Source organism: Mizuhopecten yessoensis, unplaced genomic scaffold, assembly GCF_002113885.1.
Source record: "Mizuhopecten yessoensis strain PY_sf001 unplaced genomic scaffold, ASM211388v2 scaffold11101, whole genome shotgun sequence".
Lineage (NCBI taxonomy): Eukaryota > Metazoa > Mollusca > Bivalvia > Pectinida > Pectinidae > Mizuhopecten > Mizuhopecten yessoensis.
The window spans coordinates 530,025-544,128 of NW_018408880.1; the positions used below are offsets into that span (position 1 = coordinate 530,025).

General features: G+C 32.5%; 1 protein-coding gene across 1 annotated transcript; it reads left to right on the forward strand.

Moving 5' to 3' along the window:
* Window positions 1-2,223: 2,223 nt before the first annotated feature.
* LOC110465813 (cholecystokinin receptor type A-like) lies at window positions 2,224-13,851 on the forward strand. The gene is made up of 2 exons (XM_021521911.1): window positions 2,224-2,437; window positions 8,271-13,851. Exon 2 carries the CDS (start codon window positions 8,290-8,292, stop codon window positions 9,676-9,678), a length of 1,389 nt encoding a protein of 462 aa, XP_021377586.1. The 5' UTR covers window positions 2,224-2,437; window positions 8,271-8,289; the 3' UTR covers window positions 9,679-13,851.
* The last annotated feature ends 253 nt before the right edge of the window (window positions 13,852-14,104 follow it).

The following is a 14,104-nucleotide window of genomic DNA, read 5'->3' on the forward strand; positions in this document are numbered from 1 at the left end:
TTCTCATACGTATTTCCAATTTCCTGTCCATTTCGAGTCAACATCAAATCAATTCTTGAACGCTAGTCTGTAGTGTATATCTATCAAAAACGCAGTTTATAGTTTTAATATTCTCTGTATAAATTAATGTGGCCCCGTAATAAAGGTATCACTAAGACATGTATGCATTTTGTTAAAATCTCCACTATAATAACGTGGTCACCCTTCGGAAACCATATCCTGTTAAATATGTTTGCACACATGTGCTAGGCTGATATTATTTTATGTAAAAATAAAATGATATTCATGTGTCAAGGTATGAAACCTCGGTGACAAAATCAGACCTGAGAAAATAAAATAATAACGGGTGATAGCATGCCCTTCAAATTCCAGTCTCTAATATGTTTTGCAAATATACACAGGGTCTACATATATATCGGAATAGCGGCTTTGGAATACTGGCGAAAAGAATGACTTGAAATTTTAAGAAAATTGTATGACAAATTATCTGCAGGCAAGACATACGATAATTCTTCTGTTCTACGGTATATATATTTTGTATATACGTTAAGTTTCCCCTAATTTGTTTTTGTATACCTGTAGCAGTTGGTTAGAGCGACAGTACAATGACCTTGGTTCAATGGTTCGAATCCTGGTTTAGTCCTGTAATATTTGTACACAACACAAAGACCACTGTCGTTGTTGTTTTCCCCGTTTTTATTTCTTCTTTATTAATTTTAACCTAGCAAATCAATGTTTGAATGTCGGATCAATTATTGAATATTTTCTCGCACAATTCACCTTGCATTGGAAATTAATTTCTCTAATCAATTTTACTATTTACACATTGAAAATCAGCGTTCAAATAGCGAAACAGTAGTTACAAATATTCACTGGTACAGTTCAGCTTGCGTTACAGGATAACTATATTAAAACTATCGAAAAAGTGCTTTAGGTCCATATCGAGCGTTTTCAGAAGAAATACCAAGTGTAAAATTATACTTATGACCTCTCCCATAGTACAGTTATAATGCAATATTTCTTACGATGTTAAACAATGTTTCCTATTGAACAAAAGGTGGTGGCGTTAGGCTTAAACATTCCTAGTTAAGTGGTTCAAGTACATAAATAGAAATAAATAGAACAATATCAACAATTACAAAGTATCCGTTTAACTCTGTAAAATAACCCTTACAGCTTCGGCTACTGTTAAGTGGTTAAGTGGTTAAGGCGTCTGACTGACATTCTGCTATTACTAGCCCTCCACCACTGAGTCGCCAGGTACTGGTCGTAGGTCGGTGGTTTTCCTCCGGTGACTCCGGCTTTCCACCACTACCGCCACCACCACCACGTGCACCCACCAAAAACCTGGCACGTCCTTAAATTACCATAGCTGTTAATAGATCGTCAAACACAAACAAACCAAACCAACGCTACGAGGGCGTCAAACTCCAAACAAACAAACACCATGCAATATGACAGCCTGATTTTTCCTGAAACATTTTGACGTTAGAAAAGCGTGACCTCGTTCGGGGTCAAGAAATGTGCATGCATTGAAGGTCATCTTAAACGACCGAATACTCAGGTGATCATACTAGAGCCAAAACACTAACGGGAATTTTGACGTTATAGGAAGTTTAAAGACGCTTATTCATTCGGAACACTTGGTCGTTTTCTCGTTTTATTTGTGAAAGTTTCATTGAAAACTTTACCTTTGCTAATATTTTGCAATGATTCCTTTATTATGAGTTCAAATTACGATTTTGGTAAAGTTATCTGCGTGTTTCTTTTCCAAATGAGAAACCCATCTAAATCGACGCAAATACTGGTAGAAAGGCGAAGTCGACAGCGCACTCATCTTTTACTTAGAAGGCTTGGGTCCGATTCACCGATCGGACGTGAATTAGAATTGGGTCACGTGGGTTTTTCTCCGGGTCCTTTTGATTGCTTCTACATTAAGACTCCTTGCGCGCTAACATCCAGGCAAACAAGAGTGATTAACAAAGTTGATATAACTTGATTAATAGATGTTGTAAAATAAGTTTATATTAACTAACAACAAAACAAACACTATTGAAAGTATTTATCAGCAGTATAAAGTTGAAATCTTTTAAGAAAGATGCAATAAACAGGTAATGCGTGAGACGGACAAATTATACACTTGGTTAGGGGCAACTGCCGGATACCGGATACCCAAGTGTCGGTCGTACGAGTTTTAACACATAGAGGCTTAAATAAGTTTCCTTGAAGCGACAACAAAGGGACGATTGCTAAAACCTTATGATACTTTGGGTACTTTAACACGACGCTATATAGGCTGACAAGTAAACATGGTACACATTGCAATGTCAGTAATGCTGTAAAATTCCGATGTATGGACGCCTATCAGTGGTTTACAAACATTATCAGACAGACAGATAGAAGATAAGGTTATTGGTGATACATAAAATAACATAAGGTAAGTGGCATTTTTTTTTTATCTGTACCCGTAAAAGGGTTAACATTGTGTAATAAATCTGAACGAATCAGCCTTTTTTTTAAAAGCAATGACAAATTCCGAGAGATATCTTTCCAACTGATTTTTTGTTTTTTTTTCAATTTTGCATGCACACAAATTATTTCGTAAGGCACAGAAATGTATCATTCTCAAAATCGGTTACATTTTGTATAATGAGTTAGGCTAAAAAATGTCTTTACAATTATTTTAAATCAATGCTTATAAATTCGGTGTGGAATTCGTTCCTACCTGCACAGCAGGTCTCAGCCGTTACAGACAGACAGACAGACAGAGCAGGTCTCATCCGTTACAGACAGACAGACAGACACAGCAGGTCTCAGCCGTTACAGACAGACAGACACAGCAGGTCTCAGCCGTTACAGACAGACAGACAGACAGAGCGGGTCTCAGCCGTCACAGACAGACAGACACAGCAGGTCTCAGCCGTCACAGACAGACAGACAGACACAGCAGGTTTCATCCGTTACATACAGACAGACAGACAAGCTGGTCTCAGTCGTTACATATCATTTAGCGTAACCGAACACATATCCTTAATTTGGATTGCAATTTTCATATAATCTATGGGAACTGAAAGATTACATTATTAGTTACACAGCCATTTTTTAACCTTAATAGAACAACAGACGATCAGTTATGAATATATAACGATTTTATTGTGTCAAAGACTGTAGCACAGATCTGCTCACCTGTTTTATTTCACGAAACATCCTTTATTTTAACATCCTCTAGATGCAATTGGCATAGGCGCCATTTAATTGTGATGTCATAAGGTTTAAATTAATGACCATCACGTGACAGGCCAGACCAATGATTAATGGGTATTTTCCCGTTGGAAATGCTACAAATAATCTATGAAAACTGAACGATAATAAATGTATGTCTATATATAGACGGTAACATAAACATTTATATTGCATAATAACATATACCTATATATACTGTATGAGTACATATATATACATAACGTTGTAGTGGACTTGCCGGATCTTATTGCCATCCTTTTGAACTACAATATAAATACAATCCATGATTGGTCTAAAAAAGGGCATTTTAACTTTAACCCTAACAACACAGTGACAATGATTGTAAGTAAGAAAAATAATAAACCAACTCATCCATCCTTATTTATGACTTACATCCCCTTAACATAAGTCCCCTGCCATAAACACCTAGGCGTCTTTATCTCAGCTAGCGGAGGGTGGACCGACCAGGTGCAATATGTAATCATCAAAACACCCAAGAAACTTGGTATGCTTAGGAAATGCAAATTCAATATTGACAGAATGACTTTACAAAAAATGTATTTTACTTTTCTACGACCCCTTTCAGAACATGGTGATGTAATATGGGACAATATAACGATTGGACAAAGTCAATTTTTCGAAAATATACAGCTCACAAAATATACTAGTCATGACCGATTTTTTAGAATCTGGCTGGGATCTTCTTTCTGTTCGAAGAAGAAAACATAAAATCATACAATTCCATAAGATTGTCCATGGTCAGTGTCCCTCCTATCTAACTAAGATGCTTCCTGCTCGTCATTCTGACTTGCACTCTTATAATACTAGAAACGCAAATAATTACTGCCAAATAAACCCTAGAACCCAGCTTCACAAGGATTATTTCTTACCCTCCACTATGCACTTCCCGATAACATAAAGCTTTACCCGTCGATTACTAATTTTAAGAAGTTCTTGAATGCTGAAATTCATCTTGTTCCGCCTTATTATTACTACTGCAAAAGTAGATTCGGCCAAATCGATCATGAACGATTAAGGATGAACTGTAATCCTCTCTTTAGTCATTTATATAGACGAAATCTAGTTGATAGTCCCATGTGTACTTGTAATAATATGCTTCAGAAGCATTCCTCCCGACTATAATGTAAATCTTCTTCTGTACGGAAATCATGATACGTCAGTTAAATATAATGAGAATTTTTCGACTGTATCCAACATTTCATCAACTAGTGGAAACGATTTTAAGTTTGAACTCACTGGTACGGCCCCTGTATGTCAAAACACGTCAGTATGGATATATATATACAAACCATCATAGTCTTGTCTGATGATACTTTTAATATTTTAAATTACACCAGGTTGCTGTTCACCACTGGATGCCGGAATAATCAGGGGTCGGATTGGAAAGTTTTCATTATATGCAATTAATTTATTGTGTGTTGAATACAGTGACATCTACAGGCTCGACATGTGCCCATATCCAAAAAATAAACTCCAACCAGTTTTTCCTCCCATAATGCAGTAATGCAATGTACTCCCCGATACATTTTACCTTCAACAACACTTTCTTTAAACCGTTTTGCACCTCTTTCCCTCCTCCCTCCCCCATCCTTTCTCTTCCACATACTTACTGTATATCTATATGCACAATATTCGTCAGTGCCGTCCGATTGCCGTTTTACAAAAAAGGAGACGGATTAACATAAGTACTTTGTACTTGTTTTCGAATCCTATATGTATATCATGCTTGCATTACTTGAATATTATACCGATAATAGAATAAAGTTTAAACTATATACATTAATTACATATCTATATACATTAATAACAAACACTTCGTATCTATATACATTAATTACATATATATACACATTAATTACATATTTATATACATTAATTACATATCTATATACAATAATAACATATCTATTTACATTAATTACATATTTATATACATTAATTACAAATCTATATGGACTGTATGGTGACATATTTATAATGACTTTCTGATTGCATTTCTAGATAGACTGAATGATTAAATATCTATATAGACAGTATGATTACAAATATATATAGGTTAGGTTACATATCTATATAGATTGTATGATTACATATCTATATAGATTGTATGTTACAAATCTAAAGGTTAGGTTACATATCTATACAGTCTGTATGATTACAAATCTATATAGGTAATTAGGTTACATATCTAATATACATTAATTACATATCTATGTACAATAATAACATATTTATATACATTAATTACATATCTATATACATTAATAACATATCTATATACATTAATAACATATCTATATACAATAATAACATATCTATTTACATTAATTACATATTTATATACATTAATTACATATCTATGTACAATAATAACATATCTATATACATTAATAACATACACTTCGTATCTATATACATTAATTACACGTCACGTTACTATTGTAGTGTGATGACATGTAATTGTGACGTCACGACGTTGTTCTCTTTTGAATAAACCTGAAGAGCCCTGTGAAGGGTGAAAGCAGCTAGTTTTTTAGTCGGTCGTTAATTTTATTTTTTCTATATTTACTTCCTTCACATGGACATTTAATCACTTTTTATCATTAATTACCTATATATATACACATTAATTACATATCTATATACATTAATAACATATCTATATACATTAATAACATATCTATATACATTAAAAACATATTTATATACATTAATTACATATCTATACACATTAATTACATATTTATATACATTAATTACAAATCTATATGGACTGTATGGTGACATATTTATAATGACTTTCTGATTGCATTTCTAGATAGACTGAATGATTAAATATCTATATAGACAGTATGATTACAAATATATATAGGTTAGGTTACATATCTATATAGACAGTATGATTACAAATATATATAGGGTAGGTTACATATCTATATAGACTGTATGATTACAAATCTATATAGGTTAGGTTACATATTTGTATAGACAGTATGATTACAAATCTATATAGGTTAGGTTACATATATATACAGACTGTATGATTACAAATCTATATAGGTTAGGTTACATATCTATATAGACACTATGATTACAAATATATATAGGGTAGGGTACATATCTATATAGACTGTATGATTACAAATCTAGATAGGTTAGGTTACATATCTATATCGACAGTATGATTACAAATATATATAGGTTAGGTTACATATCTATATCGACAGTATGATTACAAATATATATAGGTTAGGTTACATATCTATATAGACTGTCTGATTACAAATCTATATAGGTTATGTTACATATCTATATAGACAGTATGATTACAAATCTATATAGGTTAGATTACATATCTATATAGACTGTATGGTTACAAATCTATATAGGTTAGGTTACATATCTATATAGTCAGTATGATTACAAATCTATATAGGTAATTAGGTTACATATCTATACAGACTGTATGATTTCAAATCTATATAGGTTAGGCTACATATCAATACATACTGTATGATTACATATTTTTATCAAATAACTGACCCAGTTTACAATGCCATACGGCCATGTCATAAATATGGCATTACACATGTGTGATAAAACCTAAAGTTGCTGCGATTGGACAAAATCGTTTGAACATATCCCTACGCCACTACAAGTACTACTTTTCTTAAATAAACAACACGATACATTTAAAATGTTTATGATGTCATTATTATTATCAATGTATTTAAAACGGTTCCTTATTAAATAAATAGAACTACTTTCAATGCGTGAACGACAATATTATGATCGGAGTACTTTGGTTTTGACTTAGAATGAGTCAGATGATAACACATAACTGTGTAGCTTTTTTTTCAAGTTATGAATGTTATGTGACAAATATAATCTTCTATTCGTGTCAATATCTTATTAAAATGATTAAACTCGTTTAAGACTGTATGATTACATATCTATATAGACTGTATGATTACACATCTATATAGATAATATGATAACATATCTATATAGATTGTATGATTTCATATCTATATAGATTGTATGACTACACACACATATCTATATAGATTGTATGATTACATATCTATATAGATTGTATGATTTCATATCTATATAGATTGAATGACTACACACACATATCTATATAGATTGTATGATTACATATCTATATAGATTGTATGACTACACACACATATATTTATATAGATTGTATGATTTCATTTCTATATAGATTGTATGATTACATATCTATATAGATTGTATGATTACATATCTATATAGACTGTATGAGTTCATATCTATATAGATTCTATGGCTATATATTTATATTGTATGTTTGATTTCATATCTACTCAGACTGTACTATTAAATATCTTTATAAACGGTATACTTATAGATCTATATAGACGGTATACTTATCAATCTATATAAACGGTATGCTCATAGATCTATATAAACGGTATACTTCTTATAGATCTATATAAACGGTATACTTCTTATAGATCTATATAAATGGTATACTCATAGATCTATATAAACTGTATACTTATAGATCTATACAGAATGCATGATTTTATAAATATGTTGACTTTATGGTTATATACCATATTCACTGATGACACTATTACCTGTTTGAACCCTAATTGTGTTTTTGTGTATACGTATTTGGTTTATGTCATTCCTTTTCTTTAACATGTGTTTCTTGGTATCTCTTTGGTGCAAACTTATACACTGTAGTTATGTTAACAGTTGTTTAGATGTTACAGACGTCTTGCTTATTTTGTTATATAAATTATGTGTAATCGTCATGAATAATCTTGCAGTATGTTTTATATGACAATTTGCTAAATAGCTGCAAATCAAATTATAATTTAACCTGTTCATGTTGATTTCGTTTCGAAATTGACTTAATTTTTTAATTGTATATTGAAACTGTTTGGGTCTACAAGGTATATAAAAGAATTATCTATCAATCATAAGGTTGACGTTATTTTTTCATATTTCAGGTCAAATTCAATCTGCAGCATGGCAGAGGAATTCACCTCCGTTACAACCGGAATTGCCACTACGCCAGTAATGTCACAATACACCGAACCATCTTTAAATTTCTCAACACTAAACGTGACCTTGGGAGGAAATGATACAGCTTTGACCTTTATTACATCCGGGCCGTTGCTTGACCTCGCAAACAATAAGTACTTTGATGACGTGTTGTTGTCGTCACTAGTGTATGTGTGTATATTATTGGCTATCGGGTTGCCAGGCAACGTATTGGTGTTGTATGTGTATGGTTTCAAATGGAACCATACAACGTCCAGGATTTTCATAATGGCTCTTGCAGCCATAGATCTAACAAACTGCATGTCGTCAATGGCAACCGAACTTTATCTTCTTACGCATTTCTTCAAGTTTGACTTCCCTTATGTTTGTAAAGTTACCAGGTTCGTGACGTCATTTTGTAACAACTCGACGACGATTGTTTTATCAGCAATCGCTGTTGATAGATTTAAAAGGATTTGTCGTCCCTTGGAGGAACTGATTGACATCAAGACAGCCAAAAAAATCGTCTTGTTTGCTGTAGTGATCGCTTTGGCTACATCTTGGCCGTTATTTGTACTCTATGGTACACATGACCTCACGCTAAAGAAATTCAAAAATGTTGTCCTCATTGGAAAAACTTGTGAAATCGAAGAACGGTGGATAAAGACGTTCTACCCGCTCCTACTTGTTGGATTTCTATTTACCTGCCATTTTGCTGGTGATATTCTGTTCCTAGTGTTGTATATCCAAGTGGGCAAAGCGATAATCAGACAAAGAAAGAACAGGAAATCGTTAAAATGCGGAAATAGATATGTAGCGCCTGAAATATCGGCGGCGAGTTGTACAATGGACGAACTAGATGGGAAACCAACAGAAATGAGGTCAAGGAATTTCTCATTCGTCGTTTGGAACAAAATTGCAAACAATGCCAGTCGCTCAAAATTGACAATTGCCAAAGCTTCAGAACGACCTTCAGGGAAACCCAAGACCCTTCGATCAGAAATAGTCCGTAGACAACTCTCGAAGGCAAGCGGACATTCAAATGCTTCAGGTGCTCTTCATGCAGGGAAGACAACAATGATGCTCTTTTTAGTAACGGTTGTGTTCGCCATATCATTTTTACCCTATTGTGTCGTGGTTATTTTAAGAGCAACTCACAGAGAAGAGATAGTAAACCTGTCAAATGTTGGTAAATCTATTTACAATTTATTACTTCGTTCGTATTTCCTGAACAGCGTGTTAAATCCGGTTGTCTACTGTTTTGTCAGTCAACTGTTCCGGAACCAGGTGATAGCTGCTTGTAAGTGCACTCGTGGAAAGTTACAAAGGACAAATTTACAGATGAGGTCAAATCAAGGGTCAAGGTCACGTTGAGATATATAAATACAGTGAATGCAAGGTCGTCAAATTTTGCTTATGGTTGTCAACATAATTACCTTTTCTGAAAATTTGTATAATTGTATTGAGACAGAAATATTGTTTTTATGTCAAAAAACATCGCATAAATTAAAAAGTACATGCAAAGGAAATGATAATTAAACAATAGAGTCTGCAAAGAAAAATATGACATGATTTTTCCAGTGAAAAAGAGGGGTTCCGTGGGCTTTGATCGGATCACCTCTAAAAGTAGGTGGGCGTTGAGGTTTATCCAAAAATTTCCGGATCTCATTAAAGTATAAAATCACCCCAAGCATATTTTCATGGCGCCCTTCAGCTAAAAAATTAAAGATATATTTCGTTTATTGTTTTCGTAATTCCGTTTCTTAGATACCGTTCGCAAAATTAATTGAGTTGAAAGCTATATCGATAAAGATATGAATAAAATACTGGACCTTGGAACCTGTTGCATACTCGTTCGGATAGTGAAAATCGGGATTTTAGTCTCTACATTCCTCGTGGCATTTAATATGTATAATTTGTCTTTGCGCTGTGTTGTTCTATCATTCTCGATGTGATAAACTTGTGGTTTTGAATATAATGGTCCGATACATTTACAAAGTCTTGCAGAAAAGAAAATTGAAACAGACAACACATACCATTTGCAACCCCGAGTTTACTCTCCTTGTACTTTGCCTTGTTTATATTTTTGTCCTAATTTTATCGATTTTTAGTTCGAAGACTGGTTTTGTTGACACTTCTGAGTATTTCGGTCTTTTTATGTACATTGTACATGCAATGCTGATATCAGGATAATTGCTCAAACACAGTTTAATGGAGTAAGCTCACATACTCAATTATAATGAAATCAGTGTATCAGTTGGTATGAAAATATCTTACTGGAAAACAGGAGTTGCCTAGAATATCGAGCAGGACGTCCATTGAGTCTGATTCTAAAGGGTGTAATTACCAATGTGATGTCACCTCTTAACCATTGATTACCCTTTAATATATACTTAGTTGTCAACAGTGTAACACACCTACTGTCAACAGCCTAATAAACTTAATGCAAGTCATCCATATTCTAACATACTTGTCTGTCAATCTTTTTAAAATACATTTTTTGTCAACCCTTTTAATATTCAAAATTGTCATCCTTTCTAACGAACTTAGTTGTCGACCATTCTTATATATTTACTGTAAATTTCCAACGTCTTGCACACTTATTTGTCATCCATTCCAACACTTAGTTATCAAACTTTCTATCATGCTAACATGCCTAACGTTTAGTTGCTGTTTTATACTTAATTTTCAACCACGTAAACATACTTAATTGTCAACATTCTAAACCAATTAATTGTTAACCATACCAACAGTTAAATGTCATTTGTTTTTGTTTTTGTTATACTTGACTTTCAACTAAACTATCTGCTTGACAACCATACTATCATACCTAAATGTCAAACATACTAACAGTTTATTGTCAACATTCTAAAATATTAATTTTCAACATTACTTCCAGTAAATTGTAATCATTCTCAAATACTTCATTGTCAACCATTGCTAATAGTAATGTATCAACCTTTTCAAAGAACTTAATTGTAAACCATACCTACAGTGAATTATCAAGATTCTAAGATACATGTACTTCATTGACAACTATGCTAACTTTAAAATAATCCTTTCTGAAATACCTGAAATTTGTCAAACATACTACTGTTAAACAGACCAGCAGTTAATCTTCAACATTCTAAAATATACAATGATATAAAACAATAGTCAATTGTCAACCATACTAACAGTTAATTGTCAACCAGTCTAAAATATTCTTAATGGTCAAACATTGTTAAAAGTTCATTATCATCATTTCTTAAGTACATAATTGTCATTCATACACATAGTGAATTTCCAACATTTTTAAATACTCTTTCTTAATTCGCAAATTTTCTAAAATACTTAATTGTCAAACATACTAACGGTTTATTGTCAACACTCTTTAAACTTAATTGTCAAAAATCCTAACAGTTGATTATCATCTGTCCTAAAATACTTAAATGCCAACCATTCTAGCAGTTAAATGACAATATTCTAAAATACTAAATTGTCCACAATAGTACCAGCAATTATCAACCATTCTGAAATACCTAACCCTAAATAAACTAGCAGGTAATTGTCAACACTCAACACAAACCGATTGTCAATCATTACTAATGGATAATTATCATCCTTTCTAAAATACCTAATGATCAACCATACTAACATTTATTTGTCAACTATTCTAAAATATTTAATTATCAAACATACAAGCAGATAATTGTCAACATTCAAAATACAGATTGTCAATAATTACGCACAGTTAATTGTAAACATTCTAAATTACTTTAATACTGAATTATCAACAATACCAACAGTTAATTGTCAACATTCTAAAATACTCAGTTGTCAACCATACCAACAGTTAATTGTCAACATTCTAAAATACTCCATTATAAACCATACCAACAGTTAATTATCAACTTTTTAATATGCTCAATTGTCAACCATACCAACAGTTAATTGTCAACATTCTAAAATACTCAGTTAACAACGATACCAACAGTTAATTGTCAACATTCTAAAATGCTCAATTGTCAACCATACCAACAGTTAATTGTCAATATTCTAAAATACTCAGTTATCAACCATACCAACAGTTAATTGTCAACATTCTAAAATACTTAATTGTCAACCATACCAACAGTTAATTGTCAACATTCTAAAATTCTCAGTTATCAATCATACCAACAGTTAATTATCAACATTCTAAAATACTCAGTTATCAACCATACCAACAGTTAATTGTCAACATTCTAAAATACTCAATTGTCAACTATACCAACATTTAATTGTTAACATTCTAAACTACTCAATTGTCAACTTTTCAATCAGAATATTTTGCTAACATTTAATAATGCTTTATTGACAACCAAAACTTTTGATTAATCGTCATCCAAATTAAAATACTGAATTGTCAACCATTGGTAACAGTCAATTATCAACTACTCTAAAATACTTCATTGTCAAACATACTAACAGTTACTTGTCGACATTCTAAGATAATTAATTGTTGACTGTTCCTACATACTCGTTGACTGGTAGTACCTTTTTTGTTAAATCTCAATCGTTCTAACTTAATTTAAATTAGTTTGTGTGTTTGCAGTGTTGTGTTAACAAACATGAACTGGTCGAATAATATTATTTTGTCAATAATCGTTTATATATTTGACGAAATAGGTCACATATTTTGTATATTATATATATTTCAAAGAATGTTAATAAACTAGTGTTATGCACAAAATAAATTGATTATGCACAGACTGTTTGTCTGAAGAATTTCATGTTCAATTAGATTTTACGTGATTGAAAATAGCCATATGGGAATCTACTGGTTCCAGTGTAAGTGTTAACATTTCATAATGTATGCTTTAACGATTTTATAATGATGTTATATCAAAAGTCAACAAAGGCCCTACGATGTATTATTGGCAAATAAATGATGCTGTGTCGATTTTCATTTTGAAGATTATGATATTTGAACTGCAAATGGAATTCCAAATTCTTTTCAGAGATTGCTTTACAATAAAGCCCCTCTGATGTTTTCTTGTAAAGGAAAGTATCGATTAATTGAAATGTTATAAGTGGGATAAATACATTAATACTTAACTATTTAACTATGGAAATTAAAATATGATTTGCCATTTTTTTGGTTTTGTCTTCGATAAAGTTATAAACAGATTTGTCATTTGAATTGTCTACTTTTCCCACATTTTTTATTGCATTATGAATTTTAAATATGTTAGAGGAAAGGAAAGGTCTTTAGCTATCGCAAAAACATTCACACGGTTTTCCCAATTTTTCGATATGGTATCTTCACATGATTGTCACCACACACTCCAAATCGTAAAAGATTCTGTTTAAAACGGTTTGTCTTGTTTCCGTCACAAGATTGGTGGTGTTAGTATGGTTGGACAACCGCATTCATGGTGATAATACGGATATGACTGTTTGTATATATATGGTTCAACGTCCTAGCAACAGCTTCGTTCATATAAAGACGGATGTTTAGGGACAAAACGCAAGAACGAAAGAATAGGAAAAAGATGAAATAAAAAATAAAGATATTAAAAATTGCATTGGGGAAAGAATATTTTGTCTCCTCAATATTTCCTAAGCAGACGGCAGTTTATGAGAGCCGAAGTGGTAGAAACGGGATGGTGGGAAAACCGGATTGGTGGTGACCGGGTGACCGCATGGTGGAACATTCATATTGGTTGTGGCTTAATTGGTGGTGGAACAACCTGTTTGTTGGTGGCTGGATAATCGAATAGGCAGTGGCTTGATGATGGCACGAACATATTGGTGAGGTAGGGTAGTGGGACGACCT